General features: G+C 34.9%; 1 protein-coding gene across 1 annotated transcript in view; it reads left to right on the top strand.

Moving 5' to 3' along the window:
- Window positions 1-21,759, top strand: part of HDX (highly divergent homeobox) — a 253,695-nt gene that overhangs the window by 218,742 nt on the left and 13,194 nt on the right. The window contains exons 5-6 of the mRNA XM_003800844.1: window positions 1,869-2,076; window positions 19,568-19,647. Coding sequence (XP_003800892.1) covers window positions 1,869-2,076; window positions 19,568-19,647 — 288 coding nt within the window. The remainder of the gene's footprint in view (window positions 1-1,868; window positions 2,077-19,567; window positions 19,648-21,759) is intronic.

Genomic DNA, 21,759 nt, shown 5'->3' with positions numbered 1-21,759 from the left:
CTCGTTGTCCTGTTGTTGTTGTAGAGACGGGGTCTCACTCTGGCTCGTTTGGCTCAGGGGGGTCTTGGCTGGTCTCGAACCTCTGAGCACAGGTGATCCACCCGCCTCGGCCTCCCATAGCGCTGGGACTACAGGCGTGCGCCACCACGCCTGGCCGAGAAATCTCCTTTCTTTCTGTAAAGGTTGTACTAGTCCACCAACATCATGTGAGTGTTCCCTTTTCTTCACGTCCATACCAGCCTCTGTTACTTTGGAATATTTTGATGTGGGCCATCCTCACTGTGGTTAGGCAATATCTCAAAGTGATTTTGATTTATATTTCTTTGATAATTAGAGAAGATGAACATTTTTTCATGTATTTGTTGACCATTCATCTGTATTCATAAGGAAATATTCTGTTTGTGTCTCTTACCCAGTTTTTAATGGGATTGTTTGCAACTTTCCTGTTGATATATGTCAGTTCACTGTAGATTCTAGTTATTATACTTTTGTCAGATTTGTAGAATGGAAATAGCTTCTCCCACTCTGAAGATTGTCTCTATGCTGATTGTATCCTCAGTTGTGCAGAAAGTTTTTAACTTGATCATGTCCCACTTATTTGTTTGTTGTTGTGATTGCCAATGGAATCTTTTAAATAAATTCTTATCCTAGGCTGATGAAATTCAGAGATTTTCCCACACTTTCTTCTAAGGCTTTTATAATTCCATGTCTTAGATTTAAATCTTTGTTCATGGTGAATTAATTTTTGTAAGTCGTGAGAGGTAAGGCTCCAGTTTCAGTGTTTTATATGTGGCTAACCAGTTCTCCTAGCACCCTTTATTAAACAGAGATTCTTTTCCTCAGTGTATACTTTTGTTTGCTTTATTGAAAATAAGATGGTGATATAATATCCAGGCTCCCTGTTCAGATCCATAGTTCTATGTCTCCATTTTTATATCAATACCGTGTTTTTTTTTTTTATCACTATGGACTTGTAGTATAACCTGAAATCTGGTCCATGATGTCTCCAGATTGTTTATTTTCATAAAAGTGTGCCAACTATATGAGGTATTTTTCTGGTTCTATATAATGCATAGAACAGTTTTTCAAGATCTTCAACGTATGATATTGATATTTTAATAAGGATTTCACCAAATTTGTAGATTGCTTTGTATTTTTCTGGTTCTATACAATGTATAGAACAGTTTTTCAAGATCTTCAACATATGATATTGGTATTTTAATAAGGATTTCACCAAATTTGTAGATTGCTTTGTATAGTGTAGACATTTTAACAATGTTGATTATTCCCAGCCATGAGCATGATATATTCTTCCATATGTTAAATTTTATGTTATTTCTTTTCTCAGTATTTCATAGTTCTCTTTGTATAGATCCTTTACATCCTTTGTTAAATATACCAGTTCATTTTTCTTTTCCATATTTGGCAAATTGTTTTCTCTAAAAACAAAATGAAAACAGAAACAAAAATGACCTGTAATAGACTACAGAATTTCTGAATATTTACATAAACCCTTTTCTACTAATAAAATATCTTAAAGTAAATCATAATTATTAAACTATAAAGGTTTGAGATGATTGAGATGCTAACTACCTTCATTTGACTATTATACACTGTGATTGTTAAAACCTCACACTGTAGCCCATAAACATGTACAATTATGTGTGTGACAACTATGAACTAAATAGATTTTAAGAATTCTCAAAACATAATTATTTTTGTTTTGGCTTATTGACATAAAATTTTATTATTCAATATATCTATTCTTTTTCATCATATTTTATGTAGTATCTGTTCATTATTTTAATAGCCAAAACTACTAAGTTTTCTATGTTTACAAAACTTCCTCTTGTATTTCTCCTATAAAGACATGGATTGGGAATCGAAGAAGGAAATATCGTTTGATGGGGATTGAAGTTCCACCTCCAAGAGGAGGTCCTGCTGATTTCTCTGAGCAGCCCCAGGCTGGTTCGCTGTCTGCACTCACACGAGGAGAGGAAGCTAGGCCAGAAGTAGGAGAGGATAATGACAGAAATGATGAAGTATCCATCTCTTTGTCTGAAGGAAGTTCTCAAGGTACTTTATACGCTGACCCTCCTAATAACAGCCTTTGTAAATTTGATGCTTTTTTTACTTGCTTTTCAGCTCACTGCAATTCAAATCTAGTCTTTAAAATATTAAGCCAAACATTTGAAAGTAAATATATATTTTTTGGTTGATAACTTAATTTTTTATTCTTCTTCAGGATTTGAAAAATAAAAATAAAATTATTATAAATCTATATTCATGGAAATCAATATATGTATATAGTAGTAGTCACATAAATGACAACAAGGAGCCTCAGGTATAAAGACAAAACACAAGAATCACCAGATATTTAAGAAAAGTAGCATCTTGAAAGTGTGAATAAACTCAAAGTCAAGAAACCTGAGTAAATAGAGTTAATAGGGCACCAAAAAGCCTTTTTAAATGTCATAATTATTATCTTCACAGGTATAAGAGAAGACAATATACTCACAAATGAGAAGAATTCCATATTAAAAAAAGAACTACTTGAGCATCTTTTAATTATAAACATAAACTTTAAAGCCTAAAGATATAAATATATAAATTACAAGTAGAAGAATGAAACAACTAATGACTGTATTAGAAAGTAGAATGATTAAAAATTAAGCAATCTTACATCATATACTGCAAAAGACAGAAAATAAAGAGATATAGAAAATAGCTCCATAAACTCCAAAATAATTATGGTAGATGTTGCAGAATTGCAGAATAAGAGGACAAAAAAGTCAAGAAGGAGAAATACCAAAGGAATAGTAGAAGGAAATTTCCCCCTAAAACATTTTTAATGCCTCCACTTACACAGTCTGACACATCAAGTCATCACAAAGAATGTTAATCTACCACAATAATAATCTCCCACATTTAGAAATATTGGTTATAACAACTAATACATTAGAATCAAGTAAATGATTATTTTTATTTTATTGAAATTGTAGTCAATTTATGTTAGAGCATTATAAATACATTGTAATGATAGAACATATGGTATAATATTATGAACACCAGGTTAGTATCCAGAAAACCTGGATACAACTTCTAGCTTTTGCATTTGCTGCTTATGTGACTTTGAGCAAAGCATTTTAATTCATTGAGTTTTAGTTTTTTTTATCTGCAAAAAATAATTAAACTGAATCATCTTTATAATCTTTCTGAGTGTTTCCCTAAATAAAAATTAAAATAATACCATCGAGGTACACCATTTGTCTATCAGCAGTATCTTTCATTTGCATTCAAGCATAGAAACATTTATTTTCTAGTCATCTTTCTTATTAACACTTTTATTAAGGTTTAATTTACATATAAAAACTAACCATTTTAAATATACAATTCAATGATTTTCAGCAAATTTTGTAGATTTGTACAATCATCACCATCACTAAAATCCAGTTTTAGATGATTTTCATCACTCCTGTAACTCCATTGAGTTCATTTGCAGTCAATCTCCCCCTAATCTCAGCTCCAGAAACACTGATCTGCTTTCTGATCATATAAAATTGTCTTTTCTGGGTATTTTATATAAATTAAATCATAATAGCCTTTTTGCATCTGTAAGTGAAAATTGGAGGAAGAATCAATCATTTTCCCATTTCTTTTTCTTTTATCCAGTCCTATTTAGGATAGTAGAGCTATATTTTCCAGTTCATTGTTTCCTTTATAATTTTGCTTATGGTGTTTTCTGATGCTGGAATTTTTGTTTATAATTGGTATGTTGTCATGTCTACCAGTACTTTCCTTCCTGGCTTCTAATTCTGGTGTCATGATTACAAAGTCCTTCCTTGTACTACAGTTGTGTAACCATATCCTTATAGTTGCCTCTGGTATCCTTATGGCTTCATTTTTAGAAGTTTACATTATTTCACATAATATTTATTTTGCTTTAAGGTGTAGGAAAAAGGCTCAGTGCCTGTAGCTCAGCTGATAGGGCGCCGGCCACGTACACTGGAACTGGCGAGTTCAAACCTGGCCAGGGCCTGCCAAACAACAATGACAACTACAACAAAAAAAATAGGAAGGCATTGTGGTGGGCTCCTGTAGTCTCAGCTACTTGGGAGGCTGAGGCAAGAGAATCACTTAAGCCCAAGAGTTTGAGGTGCTGTGAGCTGTGATGCCATGGTACTCTACCAAGGGCAACATAATTTTTCTCAAAAAAAAAATGTATGAAAAAATACCTAATTTTATTCACACAAATGGTTAACCATTTCAGTTGTTCCTACAGTATTTATTGAATAATCCATCCTTTTTTCCAGTGAATTTAAATGTAGTTTTAAATCAAATATATGCACACATTTGTAAGGGTACATATATAGATATACATGTGAAAGCACGTACAGGTGAATCAAATTCTGCTTATATGTAAATATACATGTGCAGACATACACATGAGGATCAAATTCCAGATTTCCTATTAAAGTACATGGATCTGATTATTTGTAATTGTGCCTTTAAAAAGTCTTAATATTTCACGGTGCTCTCATTTTTCTTCTTAGCTGTTGCAGCACGTTGGTTCTTTAGAATTGTTTAGTCATAGCTTTTCCTAATCTTCTTTCCCCAGATCTAGTCTAGCTTGTCCTAATCTTCTTTCCCGAGATCTAGTTAATATAACATTAAATTGATAAGAGATGTAGGGATATAAATTGAATTTTATATTTATTTCATGTTTTTAAATTTTTAATTATTCTGGGTACATAATAGCTGTGTATTTTTATAGGCCACATGGAATGTTTTGATACTTGTACAAAATGTGAATTAATCAAATAAGAGTAATTAGGTATCTGTCACCTCATTGTAGATGGTGGGACAACACATATGTAGAGCTGTACAGTTGATAGTATGGGTATGGAATTCAGAAGAAGTATTAAAACGTGAGAAGAAAAGTGGGAGTGACCCATGCAGAGTCCAAAAACATCTAACCACAGAAATAGAAGGTTTAGTTAAGTGAAACACTGAAAACTGAGTAAAGACAATGGAAAAGGGCTGCTTGTTGATCATTATCCAAATTTAGGGGCTAGGGGAAAGCAGTAGCCATTGAGGGACCTAAGCAAGATAGCAGAATTGAGACAGCCTCTTTGCAGGTGTGTCAGGTGAGATTGGGGAGAAAAGACTCCAAGGACCATTGTGGTGCTCTGCCCACAATCATCACTTGAGGAGCACAGGGAGGCAGCAGAAGACTTCAGGGCCCCAAGAAGATGACAGAAGCAGTGGAGAACCAGCAAGTACTTGGATATTGGCATAGTTGGAGACAGTTTACAGAGAGAAGGTCTGTCCTGTGGTTTTGTTGTTGTTGTTTGTTTGTGTGTTTATTTTGGACTTGGGCACTTGGGTGAGTTACCTTAGGAGAGCTTGGGTGAACAAGCAGGAGATTTTGAACAGCATCTAGGGGCAGGGACTGAACCACCACGTGGAACAAAGATTTCACTGTTGGGCTGAAGGTAGGGTGTAGTCATTGTGGTAAAGCTGCCTTGCAGGCTCAGCCCTCAGGGTCTTGACATGCCTGATAAACAGGGCAGCCACTTCTGAGGACATCTGAGTTACACACACTTTCCTGGGAAAGCCACTGAGTAGTGAAAGGACACGGTTTGGAAAGATCCAGGTGTGTTTATTAAGTGGGCTGAGGAGAGCTTCAGGCTCCCAACCCTATGGGGATTGAGGGCAAGGTAATACGGAAGATAGGACCAGGTTTTCTTGGTGAGACAGAAGCTTCCAGTCTCCATATTATACAGCTGTATCAGCATTGTGATTAGTATCTCATATACCAGAAGGTCACCTATTACTGAGGCAATATGCAGCAAAACTATATGTATATATAATTTTTCCCATTTCAAAAATATTCTTTCAACTTCCCCCCCCCAGATTTTTCATTTTATTTTTTTCTTCTTTTTTTATCATGTAATTATAAATTTTCATTACTTCCCTCTTTAAGAATAAGAGCTTTATTTTTGCTATTTTTTCTGCCCCTGTTATTCTTTTTTCCTCCAATTTTATACCTTAAGGTATTTGTTTGGTTGGTTTGGTTTCAGATACAGTATTTTTTTTTTCTTCTCTATTTTGTGAAGGTGGATTCTTGTATCTGTTCAGGCTGGCAAAGAGTTCCAGACCTCCAAGGACCCACTCACCCAGCCCCCAGAGGTTGGGATTTGTGGATATAGGTCAAATTACCCTACTGTATACCACTATTACTCCTCTCTCTCTCTCTTTCTGTTCCTCCTTCTTTTTGTCCCTTTTACTCCCCCTATTTCTTTTCTCTTTTCTCCTCTTTTTTTTTTTTTATCATTTATCCTTCAAGTTCTTCACTCTAACTTTTAGTCCTTTACCAAAAGGACATTTGACACCTCACGTCAGAGGTATGATAACTGAAAGACCAAGAGGAAGCAAGGGAAAGGAAAAAGCAGGGCAAGGAAACAGACAAAAAGAAAACACTCATGAGGAAGAAACAGCAGGAAAAGTCCATCACGAAAAAACAGACCAGAGCAACCCCCAAAGGATCATGAGGTAGCTACTGCAGAGGATTCCACTTATAAGGAAATATGAGAAATGACAGAAAAGGAATTTAAAGTATGGATGATAAAACAAGTAAATAAATTACAGAGAAAGTGGAAAATAACCAAAAGGAAATCTAAAAACAGAATCAAATAAGAGACCAACTATGAGAAGAATATAGGGGAGTTTAGGAATCTATCTTATAGAGGAGATATAGGGGAGTTTAAGGAATTGAAACAGTCAATCAGGGAACTTAAAGTTGCATTAGAAGGTATCAATAAGAGATTAGACAATACAAAAGAAAACATCTCAGAGGTAGAGGATAAAGCTCTTGAGCTAACACAGGCAGTTAAATAGATGGGAAAAAAAGAGATAAAAAGAAAAATGTTCATTAAGAGAATTATTGGACATCATGAAATGTTTAAACATATGAGTTGTAGGTATCTTAGAAGGGAAAGAAGAACACCCCAGAACAATGGAAGCCCTACTAGAGGATATCAGAACCGAAAAATTCCAGAGTATCACCAAAAGATTACAACACACTCCTTTCAGAGGGATATTGAATCCTAGGTCATCTCAGCTCAGAAAAAACTTCTCTGAGACACATTGTCATGAACCTGTCCAAAGTCAAGAGGAAAGAGAAAATTCTACAAACAGCCAGAAGTAAGTGCCAATTGACCTATGGGGCAAATCCATCAGGGATATTGTGGACTTCTCAAATGAAACTTTTCAAGCCAGAAGAGAATTGTAATCTACCTCTAATCTATTTAAACAAAATAATTTCCAGCCCAGAATTCTTTATCCTGATAAGCTAAGCTTTAAAACTGATGGAGAAATCAAATCTTTTACTTATATGCAAATATTGAGAAAGTTTCCCACAACAACACCAGCTCTATAGGAAATACTTAGACCTATTCTACACACTGACCATCCCAATGGATGACCAGCAAATGACATACCCACAAATTAAAGGATAAAACCTAGATTCCACAATGAATGAAAAGATTAAACTAAGCAATGTACTTTTACAAAATAAGATGAATGGAAATGCACTATACTTAACAATTCTCTCAGTAAGTGATCATGCCTAGAATTCCCACTGAAGAGGCATAGTGTGACTGAATGCATAAAAAAGCACAAACCATACAATTGATGCCTGTAGGAGACACATCTAGCCTCAAAGGACAAAGTAAAACTCAGGGTTAAAGGATGGAAAACAACCTGTCAGGTAAATGTGAATCAGAGGAAAGGAAGGGTTTGAATCTTATTTTCAGATACAACTGCATTTAAAGCAACTAAATTCAAGAAGGACAAAGGTGGATGCTTCATATTGGTCAAGAAAACAATAGGAAAAAAAAGACATTTTGATTCTTATATATGCACACAACTTAAACGCTCCCATTTATGAAACAGTTTAACTAGTCTTAGCAATATGATATCCTGTAGCACCATAATAGCAGGGGACTTTAACACTCCTCTTACAGAGATGGATAGATCCTCTAAACCAGTGGTTCTCAATCTTCCTAATGCCGCAACCCTTTAATACAGTTCCTGTGGGTTGCGACCCACAGGTTGAAAACCACTGCAACAGAAACTAAACAGGCTCAGCGCCTATGGCTCAACCGGCTAAGGCTCCAGCCACGTACACCTAAGGTGGCAGGTTCGAATCCCCAGCCCGGACCCACCAAACAACAATGACGGCTGCAACCAAAAAATAGCCGGGCATTGTGGTGGGCACCTGTGGTCCCAGCTACTTGGGAGGCGGAGGCAGGAGACTCACTTGAGCCCAGGAGTTGGAGGTTGCTGTGAGCTGTAATGCCACGACACTCTACCCAGGGGGACAGCTTGAGGCTCTGTCAAAAAAAAAAAAAATTAAAAGAAACTAAACAAAGATACAAAAGACTTAAATGTGACCCTAAAACAACTGTGGCTAATACAAATACACAGAACACTCCATCCCAAAGCTAAAGAATGTATGTTCTTCTCTTCAGCTCGTGGAACATTCTGCCAAATATATCATATCCTTGGACAAAAATCAAACCTCAACAAAATAAAAAGAATTAACATTATGCCTTGTATCTTCTCACATTACAGGGCAGTAAAGTTAGAATGCAACTCCAATAGAAATTTTCATCCCTTTCATACTTTGAATCTGACAAAAGCTTGATAACCAGGATATACCAAGAACTCAAATTAATCCACATGAAAAAAGCCAACAATCCCATATATCAATGGGCAAGAGAGATGAACAGAACCTTCTCTAAAGAAGACAGATGAATGGCTAACAAATATGAGAAAAATGATCATTATCCCTAATTATTAGAGAAATGCAAATTAAAAGCACCCTAAGATATCATCTAACCCCAGCTATAATGGCCCACATCATAAAATCTCAAAACTGCAGATGCTGGAAGTATGGAAAACCCTCAAAGAATTCAAACTAGACTTCCCATTTGATCCTACAATCTCATTACTAGGCATCTACTAAGAAGAAAAAAATCATTTTACCATAAAGACACCTGCACTACACTGTTTGTTGCAGCTCAATTTACAATCACCAAATTGTGAAAACAGCCTGAATGCCCACCAACCCAGGAATGGATTAATAAGCTGTGGTATATGTAGACCATGGAATATTATTCAGCCACTAAAAAAGATGGAAACTTTACACCTTTTGTGTTAACCTGGATAGAAGTGGAACACATTATTCTTAGTAAAGCATTACAGGAATGAAGAAACAAGAATCCTATGTACTCAATTCTAAAATGAGGACAATTAATGACCTAACACATGGTGGGGGGTGGGAAAAGGTGAGAGTAGACAGAGGGAAGGATGGAGGGGGCTGGGGGTTCACAGTGTGTGACACACTTTTGGGGGGTGGGACACCAATATAAGAGGGCTTTTACCTGAGAAAGACAATCAATGTAACCTCGTTCAAAAAACTTAAAAATAGAATAGAATAGGTTGCTCACCCTATAAAATACTATATCATAAGACCCCTCTCATTTTAAGAAATTTACTAGGGTCCCTGAGAGTACTGAAAGAAACAAAATTTACTTACTTACTAACCAACTGATTTCACTGGGAAAAATAATGAAAAAAGTTTTCAGAATAGGTGAATGATAGTTATCTTGTTAGTTTATCACCCCCAGTCCATCACCACTCTCCAGGTGACCAGGTGTAGATTAAAGATTGGAGCCTGAGTCCACTGAAACCATGATGAAAAGGCCCCTATTTGGTGATCCTGTCCACACCAACAACAGTGAAGGTGAATGGCATCCTTGCCTGGATACATCACTCATGTGTGAAACCAGCCAGCGATGAGGAGTAGATGATCCAATGACACCCAAAGCATCCCAACCCCCTTACCTTGAAAAAACAGACAACAGCCCTACCCCAGTCACATACCAGGAGCTGAGTGGTCTACACATGGCAGAAACTTGAGGATGAGCAGCAGTGGCATGGGACTGATTACTGATTATTTGCTTTAGACTTTTTCATCTTCCTTCTTTAATCTAAGGTATAAGACATGATGAAGGTTGTGAGAAATATATCCAAAATGTAACCCAAACTAGACAAACTGTCAAAATTGTGTTATTGGCTTACTCTTATTATGAATATACAGGAAATCCTGAAGGTACTTGCATAGATAATAACACCCAATATTAGATATGTGTGACCCACAGTGGGCCAGGTGTTTGCTACCATCCTTCTGAACCCCCAGAGCAAACTGAATTTGCTATGTGGTATGCTGATATCCCTAGAAAGGCAATAACTCAAGTTATAAGAGAAGGAATACCTGAAGAAATAAAAAAAAATCATTAGTAATAATTTTGTAATACATACAGACATGTGTCTTTCATATTTTCAATAATAACCAGAATTTTTCCATGTAGAGATACTATATATTCCTGAAGAATTATTTCTATTTATTTCATATTTTGTATTCTCATGTTAACTTTAATTATTTAATTGTTAATGGTATACAATGGATATTTGTGTATTGAACTTAAAAAAAGAATAATGATAAATATTTTTAAAAGAACCAGAAAAACTTTATTTTCTGCCATATCTGTCATTACCCAGTGTAAATTGTCTGTTAATTTCTTATGATTAATATTTTTTTGAACATTAAAAAAAAGTCATCCCCATACAAAGGCATGGAAACTAAACAATCTTATGCTGAATGACAATTTGGCCAAGGAAGAGCTATAAAAGGAAATCATTAACTTCCTTGAGCATTACAGCAGTATAGACACAATATACCAACTGAAAGCCTTTCCCCTTAGAACTGGAACCAGACAGAGATGGTTGCCACAATAATTCAACATAGTGCTGGAAGTTCTAACCAAGTGCATCCACATGTGGGCAGAGGAGGTCAAACTCGCGCTCTTTGCTGATCTTATATTTAGAAAAACCCAGAGACTCAACCACAAAACTTCTGGAATTGACCAGGAAATACGTATCAGGGCATTTTATCTCAGGGCATAAAATCAATGTCCACAAATCAGTAGCCTTTGTATACACCAATAACAGCCAGTTGAGAAACAAATCAAGGATACAATTTCTTTCTAAGTATCTTCAAAGAAAATTAAATACTTAGAAATACACTCAACAAACAAGTGAAGGAATTTTTCAAAGAGAAATATGAGAATATAAATTTCTTAATACAATAACTAAGAAAATGACATGAAGGTTATATTAATCAGTTTGATGAAAATATTTCAAATTGTGTATGAAAACACCACACTGTACCCCATGATTGCATTAATGTACACAGCTATGATTTAATAAAAAAAGAAAAAGAAATAGAAAAGAAAAGAAATTGCAGAAGGCACTAACAAATGGAAGAACATAGCTGGCTCTCATCTGGGAAGAATCAACATTGTCAAAATGTCTGTTCTACCCAAGGTAATCGACAGATTTAATGCAATCACCTTCCTTGAGAAAAATAAAATAACAACACATATTTTGAAGAACTGTAAAATATAATACTTTGTTTTGTATGGAACCAGGAAAAAACTTGTACAGCTACAAAGTTGGAGGCATAACCCCACAAGACTTCAGGCTATATTACAAGTCCACAGTAATAAAAACAGAATGGTATTGGCACAAAACAATAGAGACATAGACATGACATATGGAACAGAACAGAAAACAAAGAGATGAAACAAATTTCTAATTGCTATCTAATATTTGATAAACCAAACAAATGCATACACTGGGTAAAAGAATCCCTATTCACCAAATGTTACTGGAAGAACTGACTAACGACATGTAAAAGACTGAAACGACCCACATTTTTTGCTAGTTACAAAATTTGATGCAAGATGGACAAAAGACTTAAATCTAAGACATGAAATGATAAAAATCTTAGAAGAAAGCATGGGGACAATTCTTGAGGATATTGGACTGGGGAAAGATTTTATGACAAAGACTTCAGAGACCAATGAAACAACAAAAATTAACAAATGAGACTTAGTTAATCTGATAAGCATTTGCACAGCTAAAGACACAAATAAAGCAGAAAGACAACCTCTAGAATGGGAAAATAGATTTTTGTGGTATAAGTCTGACAAATGGTTCATAACTAGAACCTACAGAGAACTCAAATTAATCAACAAAAAGAGTAAACAATTGCATCTATCACTGAGCAAGAGATATGAACAGAATCTTCTCTGATGAAGACAGACAAATCATTAACAAACATTTGAAAAGATATTTATCATCCCTGATCATCAAAGAAATACAAATCAAAATCAACCTGAGATATCACCTAACCCCACTGACAATAGCCCATATCACAAAGTCTCAAAGCTGCAGATGCTGGCATGGATGTAGAGAGAAGGGAAAACTTTTACACTGCTGGTAGGCCTGAAAAATAATACAGCCTTCTTGGAAGGAAGTATGCAGAGTCCTCAAAGAACTCAAATTAAACCTCCCATTTCATCCTGCAATTTTATTACTAAGCATCTATCCAGAAGAAAAAAATCATTTTATCATAAGGAAATTTGCACTAGACTGTTTATCACCACTCAATTTACAATTGCCAAAATGTGGAAACAACCTAAATGCCCACCAGTTCAGGAATGGATTAACAAACTGTGGTATATGTATACCATAGAATATCATTCAGCCATTTAAAAAGAGGGATATTTTACATCTTTTGTATTAACTTGGATTGAGTTAGAACACATTCTTCTTAGTAAAGCATCACAAGAATGGAGAAGCGAGAATTCAGTTTACTCAATTCTAATACAAAAGTAGTAGATGATTAAATATAAAGTGGGGGGTAGGATGTCAGGGAACAGGGAGAGGGGATGGGAGATCACTGTGTATGGCACATGTTAGGGGGAGGACACAATTATAAGAGATTTTACCTAACAAATGCAATCAGCGTAACCTAATTCTTCATATCCTCAATGAATCCTAAACAATAAAAAAAAAAAAATTAAAAGAACCATTGAAAGAACATTCAGAGGGCAACATCTGTGGCTCAAGGAGTAGGACGCAAGCCCCATATACCCAGGGGGGTGGCGGGTTCAAGCCCAGCTGCTGCCAAAACTGCAAAAGAAAAAAAAAAGAGACAGAGAGAGAAAAGAAAAGAAAGAACATTCAGAAACCAGAGAAGGCACATAGTATACTATTACTAAAACTAAGATAATAGCCAGTCACCATGGCAAGTGCCTGTAGTCCAAGCTATTCATGATGCTTAGGCAGCAGGATCCCTTGAGGCCAGGAGTTGAGACTGCAGTGCACAGTGGTTAAACCTGTAAATAGCCACTTCATTGTGTTGGGCAACACAGCAAGACTCTTTCTCTTAAGAAAAATAGGAAGGAAATGGAAAAATACTTGAAATTGCACCCTCTCCCTAGACTTAATCAAGAAGAATAGATCTTCTGAACAGACCAGTTTCAAACACTGAGAACAAAGAAGCAGTAAAAAATCTCCCAACAAAAAAATGACTGTGTCCAGATGGCTTCACACCAGAATTCTATCAAAACTTAAAAGAACAGTTTATACCCATACTGCAGAAATTATTCCAAAAAATTGAAGAGGAAGGAATCTTCCCCAACATGTCCTATGAAGCAAACATCAACCTGATACCAAAACCAGGAAAAGATTCAACTAAAAAGTACAACTACAGATCAATTTCAATAATGAATATATATACAAAAATTCTCAATAAAATCCTAGCCGTAAGATTACAGTTTATCATTTAAAAAGTAGGATTCATCCCAGGGATGCAATGCTGGTCCCATTTGATCCTGCAATCCCATTACTAGGCATCTACCCAGAAGAAAAAAATCCTTTTACCATAAAGACACTTGCACCAGGCTGTTTATTGTAGCTCAATTTACAATTGCCAAAATGTGGGAACAGCCTAAATGCCCGCCAACCCAGGAATGGATTATCAAGCTGTAGTATATGTATACCATGGAATACTATTCAGTCACTAAAAAGATGGAGATTTTGCATCTTTTGTATTAACCTGGATGGAAATGGAACACATTCTTCTTAGTAAAGCTTCACAAAAATGGAGAAGCAGGCTCGACACTTGTAGCTCAATCCGCTAGGGTGCCAGCCACATACACCAGAGGTGGCGGGTTTGAGCCTAGCCCAGGCAGGACAAACAGCAATGACAACTATAGCCAAAAAATAGCCAGATGTTGTGGCAGGCACCTGTAGTCCTAGCTACTTGGGAGGCTGAGGCAGGAGAATTGATTAAGCTCAAAAGAGTTTGAGGTTGCTGTGAGCCATGACACCAATGCATTCTATGGAAGGTGACATAGTGAGACTCTATCTCAAAAAAAAAAAAAAAATGGAGAAGCAAGAATATTATGTACTCAATTCTGATATGAAGACAATTAGTGACCTAGTACAGGATGGGGTGTGGGGGATGGGGAGAGCATAGATAGGGAAGGAGGGAGGTAGTGGGGGTTCATGGGGTCTAGTACAACTTTTGGGGGTGGGACACAATTATAAGAGGTTCTTTATTCCTCAAATGCAAACAATCTAACCTGGCTCTTTGTACTCTCAATGAATCTCCAACAATAAAAAGAAAAAAATGTTAAAAAAAATATAAAGAAAGAAAGAAAGGAAAGAAAACAATGAGAGATTTTGAAGCCATTGAATGCATATTCAATAAGATTTTTGTAAAAAAAAAAATTAATTGCATGGGGAAGGGGAAGAAAATGAGGTTGCAGTAAATTCAATAATGGAAGGGAAAGAAAAGCTGTTAGCATTGAGAGGGCCATGTGTCTTAAGACCAGGTGTTTGGAAGGTTATCAATGTGAATATTCTCTTTCTCTCTCCTCCCTTACTCCAATATTTTTAAATTATATTTGTGATAATAGAGAATGTAGTGTACAGGAAATTTTTGAGGCAGATTTTTAAACTATTACATAAAAAGAAGCATCACACCATTTTCAAGACCCTTGGGTTTTTTTATACAGTTGGTCTATTAAAACATTTTGTTTTCTGTTAGTCTTTCCTGAATTCTTTGTTCCTGAGGATACTTCCTTATTCCTAGTGATTCATGACTAGCTACTTAGAGCCTGATGACTGGCATAGGACTCCCTCCTATGTGAGGGAGAGGGTAGAAATCGGAATTTGCGTGTCTGTGGTTGGGTAGGAGAGCTATGAGGCAATATTCTGATAAAGGAACATATAGACAGTCCTAAGTGAAATTTCATTACCCAATTTTCACTTCTCCATCTAATGGATAATGTTATAAAATATGTAGTTAAGGCAAAAACAGTGAAATTAATTTTACTGTTCCTACACTGGTATTTTTTTGTCATTTAATAGCATGTTCTCTAGATAGCTGGTATAGTAATAAAGACCTAATGAGAAAGAGAGGAGAGAGAATTTAATGTGTGATTCTAAAAACACTTGAAGAGAAGCACAATTACTTGGAATTTGTCTCAATGGCTTATTTTTCACAGTTTCATGGTGAACTTTTTCATTTTCATCAGAAATTGCAAGAGAAAGGCATGAAAGCATTTTCAAACACTGAAAGAGCCCTTTGTGGCATGGTTTCCTACTACTTCTGTACTATTCTCTTCCTCATTTTGTTAGTGGAGAATACTAATACGATAATTTTGACTATATGATCCTTTTATAATAATTAAGTGAATTATATCATCTAGCCTAAAGGAATACCATGCCTTTAAAATATACTAACCATATTATCTTCCAGTTTGTGAAAATGTAGTTAAATGTATTTCTACTTTGAAATTTCTATTAACTGCATCTTGGAAATGTGGAAATAGGATAATCATACTATCCATACTACAGTATTTCTGAAACCCAACAACTGAAATTTGAAGTCTTTTAAATATATTTTAATATGGCTGTTGATTACATAAGATTAGACGCTTCTAAATGTCTACAAATGGTAAAAAAAAAATTGTTAAATCAGGGCTTACAATCTATTTGATGTTAAAATAAAAAAGCATAAAAGTTTTCTAGAAAAACTATACAAACAAAAATAAGGATTATGCTTTAAAATGCAATAAGTGGCAGGTTAAGGCAAAGCCAACAAAAAGTGCTGCTTATCTTTTAGCAGTTTCAGTTCTATTCATTTGTTTCAAAGAGGTGTGGGAGTAAAAAATGTCCTTGGGTTCACCGTTCCTACAACTTCAAGCTAAAGTAATAGTTGCATGACTTAACTCCTTAATTTAAAGTTCTATGTCTATAATTAATGTCAAAAAATAAGATATACTAGATTTTTAATTGTCTTCATATCAGATTTAAGTACATAGGATTCTTGCTTCTACATTTTTGTGACACTTTATAAGAAGAATGTGTTCCACTTCCATCCAGGTTAACACAAAAGATATAAAGTCTCCATCTTTATGGAGACTTTATGGTTCAATGGGGGAAGGAGAGCAGAGAGAGGAAGGAGAGAGAAGGGTGGGGGTCACAGTGTGTGACATACCTTTTGGGGACTGGACACAATTATAAGAGGGACTTTACCTAACAAATGCAGTCAGTGTAACCTGGTTCTTTGTACCTTCAATGAATCTCCAACAATAAAAATAAAACAAAATATCTTTATGGATGAGCACTTGTAAATATTTATACTCCTAAGCAGTGAATTGTTTAAAGTATGAGAACCATAAACATTTATAACATTAAATTTTAAACAAAGCTTCTGGCTCGGCGCCTGTGGCTCAAGCGGCTAAGGCGCCAGCCACATACACCTAAGGTGGCAGGTTCGAATCCCCAGCCCGGGCCACCAAACAACGATGGCTGCAACCAAAAAATGGCCAGGCGTTGTGGCGGGCGCCTGTAGTCCCAGCTACTTGGGAGGCTGAGGCAGGAGACTCGCTTGAGCCCAGGAGTTGGAGGTTGCTGTGAGTGTGATGCCATGGCACTCTACCCAGAGGGATAATAGCTTGAGGCTCCGTCTCAAAAAAAAAAAAAAAGCTTCTTTTTTCAGCTATATTGTGTGGATGTGTACATAAAAGATACTTCTAAATACAGTTACTTAGTGTAAGCATATAGCCACCACATAGAGTGTCCTTTAGAGTGTTCCCTGATGAATAATTGTGCTTATTTATTTTTCCTATTAGCAGAGTTACTTTTCTTGAGGAATTACCAGACACATGACAATATTTTCCTTTCAAACTTTCACTAGTGTTACAGCTATCTATAAGCAAAAGAAACCATTCTTTATTCAATTCTTATCACTTTGCAACCTTCTATTTAAGAATTGCTCAAAATAGGTTTTATTTAAATCTTTCCAATTAATAAAACCATGCATAAATAAGTTTCCAGTAAAGCAGAATCATGTACAAAGTTATGAGCAAATGGGAACAGAAATATAAGGCCTATAGAGAATGGGTGGATGAACAACAAAACCTCTCTTCTGAGTGCTAATACCAGCTCTGCAACTAAAACTGATGAAAATGTTTCTTTCCTTCATTTAATTTAGATGTCAGTTACATAGTGACTGTGTGAAATTTCTGTGATTTGAAATATCTGAATAATGAATAGGTGGTTTACTGTCTCTAAGAACCATTATTTTTGCGAAGGTAAATCAATATATGTTTTTATTAATATTCCACATAAAATTGACATGGTGCAGTATTTTTCTGTGTCCTGCTTATTCCACTTGTGTCCTTCAGGTTCATCTATGTTGTGTCAAATGATGGGAGAAGAAGTCAAATATACAGACATAAAGAATAAAATAGCTGTTACCAGGATCAGGGTAGAGAGGAAGACATGAAGAAATGCAAGTCAAAGTATACAAAGTAGGAGACATATAAGACAAGCAAGTTGAAAGAACTAATGTACAACAAAAGGAATATAGTTGATGATAGTGTATAGTATTCAAGACATTTGCTAAATTATAGCTGTTCTTGGGAGGGAAGTGGGTAACTGTGAGAGAATAGGTCTGTTAATTTGTTGCACTATAATACCTATTTCATTATATATATGTATATGTATCTTATAACTTTTTTCACTTACACTACTTTATTCACTTATATGGCTTTTCCAAGTTTTTTTTTTATATCACTTTGTATACCTTAAATATACACAATGAAATTTATTTTTTGAAAATCTGGTGAAGGAAACAGAATAAAGAAAGAAATCAAATTTATAGGGACTTTTATTAAAACCCTGGTAAGATTTTTCTGGATATCTTAAACTTCAATTCTCTAAATTCTTCTATGTGAATGTCTGGAGCAGCCCATTTTCTTCCTGATCATCCCCCATACTCATACAAGGCACCACTCACTATATGTCTATTCATGAGAATGACTGAATGTGGAAAAATCTTGGGAAGGCTAGTAAATATTTTTGTTTAGCTGTCTAAGGTGAAATGAAATGTCTCTTAACAAAGAGTTGACAAATTCTACTAGCGTTTATCCAAATAAGCTCATGATATGGCTGTATAGGAGAGAGAGAAAGAGAGAGAGAGAGAATAAGAATGACAGATATATATATATATATATATATATATATGGAGAGAAACATTACTGTCCTGTTTGTCTAAAGTTTGAAGTGAGGATAATCTGAGAACCTATGCTTTAAACCAGCCACTTCCCTTGGCTGTGCATGTAGAGCTTTTTAGTAGACTGGTTACTTTGAATTAATTTTTTTCTTATATTTATTTTCTCATTTTTAGCATATTATACCCTGATCAGAAAGGGCATTCATGTTCATTGAAGAAATACTGGGAAATACAGCAAAAATATAAATAATCCTACCCCTCAGTGATAATCCTTCTGAAAATAGAACATTTTTTAGCCAGCGTTTTCTCTTTGCAATTATATAGGGATGTGTATGTGCATGTGTATATATATGTCTTCACATATACATGCCTTTCTATAAAATTAGAAATGTTCTGTATTTATGTTTTATTTAATGTATTTGAAAATTATTTTATCACTTTTCCCTTATTACAATGATCAGTAAATATTCTTTTTGAAAAATATTTAAATATAAACAAGCCAAAAAAAATTCAAGGAAAATATCACCTATAATTCCATCCAGAAATAATAACGACAATGTTTTGGTGTAAATATGCCAATCTTTTAGTCTCCATGACATTTACACTTACATTTTATTTTTAAAAAATTAAAGTTATATTTACCCACATAGTAGGTTTTGTCACCTTTATTTTTTTACTTTCCAGTAGATCATGTATATTTTAATTATTGTTAACTATTTTTCTACTTCATTTTTAGTGGTTTCATAGTATTTATTTATAGGGATAAGTCCTAAATGATTTCTGCAATCCTCCATAGTTAAGAATATATGTTTCTTGAATTTTTTTCAATTACAAAAGCCACAGTTGTTCCAATCCTTGTATTTGCCCCATCTACACTTACTTCCTTAGTATTCTAGGAATTCTTAGTATTGTTTGAAGCAGAATTGCTCAACAAAGCATGTGTGAAGTAAAATTGCCATTTATGCCTTTTTACAGTAGAGAAATTAAGTGGAAAAAGCATTTTCAATAAAGTTTTGGGGAATAAAAAATGAAATTATGGCTTTTTTTTAATTTTGGTAGAAGAATCCAATGAAGTTGCTCTAAATGAGGCAAGGGCTCATAAGGAGGAGGACCACCATGAAGTATCTGCAGATAATGTGGTATGTACAGCTTGAAATTCTTTCCTTCTTACATGATGTATTTCAAGGATGTTTCCAGTTGGTGACAACATCAGTATTGTCAGAATAAAGTCTTTGCTCCACTTTCAGACCAAAACAGATCTTTTTCCAATGCAATAATATATCTCTGAAGACCTAGTAATGAAATTTAAAATGCTATCATTTGTAGCTCTAATTTTTTGATTGAAGAGACTTCCAAATATAAAAATCTAAAACATAGTACATATATGCCATTTGGTACTTAGTAACCTATTTTTCTTCTATAGTCTTAGTAAACAGCAGGTTTCCTGTCATTTGATAGATGACAAAATTAAAAGTGAGTTTAGCCTGAAATCATGAAAGAAGCCTTTGTTAGTCCTGGCAGTTATGTCCAAGCACTTCTGACTCTGAGTTCTCTGGTGAGACTACACCTATCTATACTGTGTTTTGACTCTTTTCTTCTTTCTAGTTAAATTGGATTGTGTTAGTTATCTTAAAAATCATGGGAGGAGGAAAGACGTTATTAAGGGTTAATAGACAGAGGCAGGCTGTGTGGATTAAACTGTTTTAGCAGTGTCTATTTATATTCTGACCCCACAAAGTAATGCTGAAATCAAGATAATATTTAAATAAAGTCAGACATAAAATAGAATGTCATTGTACTTTGGCTTTTGAATCAGTACTGTGTGCTGATTACAACTATTAAAAAACCACTCCTATATTAAATGTTTTTGCTACAAAATGGCTATGACTTCATGATTTACCTTCCATTACAAACACTATTTATTTGACACTACAATCCTTTGTCAGCCACACCTCTTTGATAAGAGCTGAACACATAAGATACATATTTGCTATTATTTTTAAACATCAAAAATATATACCAGTATTTTCCACATCCAGAATATAGTTTAGGATTGCATTTTCTTGATTTCAGTCCTGGTTGAATTTGATATTTGAACCTACTGACATCAAGTTTAACAGGATTATAGGAAAACAAGCTTTGGTTTTGAGGCCAAGTCCTGTTTTCATCTAGTAGTAATAATTGTTTTCCACAATTGTGAATTGTACTAATCTTAAATTTCACCAACTAATAATCTCTTTCTGGCATAGATTAGAATTATTGTGTACATTATTTACATTTAGAAATTATAATCTATTTTCTTTTAAAGACATGCTCACTTTTAGCCTGAATTTTTCTACATTGAATCTCCCCTGCAACAGACTAGACATTTGAAGGTAATGAATGAAGTCATGACATGGGATGACTCACAGTGACTTAGGCACCTAATTTGTCAAGAGCAATTGATTTTCAGAGTCAAAACTTTAAACTTTCAAAGGTTGATCTTCTCTGCCTGTAACTTTTGAATTCCCCCAATTATTTATGGATGACATTTCACACAGATATATAAGACCTATTTACATGCACAAATCTATACAGTGGTCTTTTGTGCTTTCTTTCTTGAATTGACTAAACTCCTAAATAGGTAGACAGTCTAAAAAAACTTCATAAAAACATCAAATCTGAAGTCTAGGGAGAAACAACATGATTAAGTCCCAAGTGGATAGCAATCATAATGGAAAACAAAACATTAAATTCATCTCCAGGCAACAGCAGAAAGCACTTTCACTCCAGCAGTTTTCCTGACTCAGAAACCTGCAGGTCACAAACCCTGTGATAGGATGATATCCTCCTCATAGGCAGTATATCAAATGTGATGCCCTCAATCCTGTTTGGTAGGAAGCCTGCTTTCAAATTCTGCCTCGAACATATTACTATTCATGTGCTTATTCTCAAAAGACTGTCTAGTAGCTAACTCTAGCTTAGCTTTTCTCTTTTAAAAATCTTTGGGGGTTCACTGGGTTTAAATATTTAAAGGTGTTTGTCATTAACTGTGTTTTTTTACATGAAAAATAAAAAAATAGAGTTGATTTTGCTTATGTCTTTTATTTTTCCCTTTAAAGAAAAGTTACATGTTTAGAGAACTTGCTTTACTCTCCCCATTGGTAGTCATTCTCTTCATCAGTACTGGGCTATTTTAGTTCATTTTTTTTTTTTGATGAGTACTTAATTAGTACCTACTGTGGGCCCACTACTATGTTATACCTTGAGTT

Source organism: Otolemur garnettii, unplaced genomic scaffold (genome assembly GCF_000181295.1).
Source record: "Otolemur garnettii isolate 467f Iridium unplaced genomic scaffold, OtoGar3 scaffold00186, whole genome shotgun sequence".
Classification (NCBI taxonomy): domain Eukaryota; kingdom Metazoa; phylum Chordata; class Mammalia; order Primates; family Galagidae; genus Otolemur; species Otolemur garnettii.
Note: the sequence above shows the minus strand (reverse complement) of the source record. Positions and strands in the feature narration are given on the sequence as shown.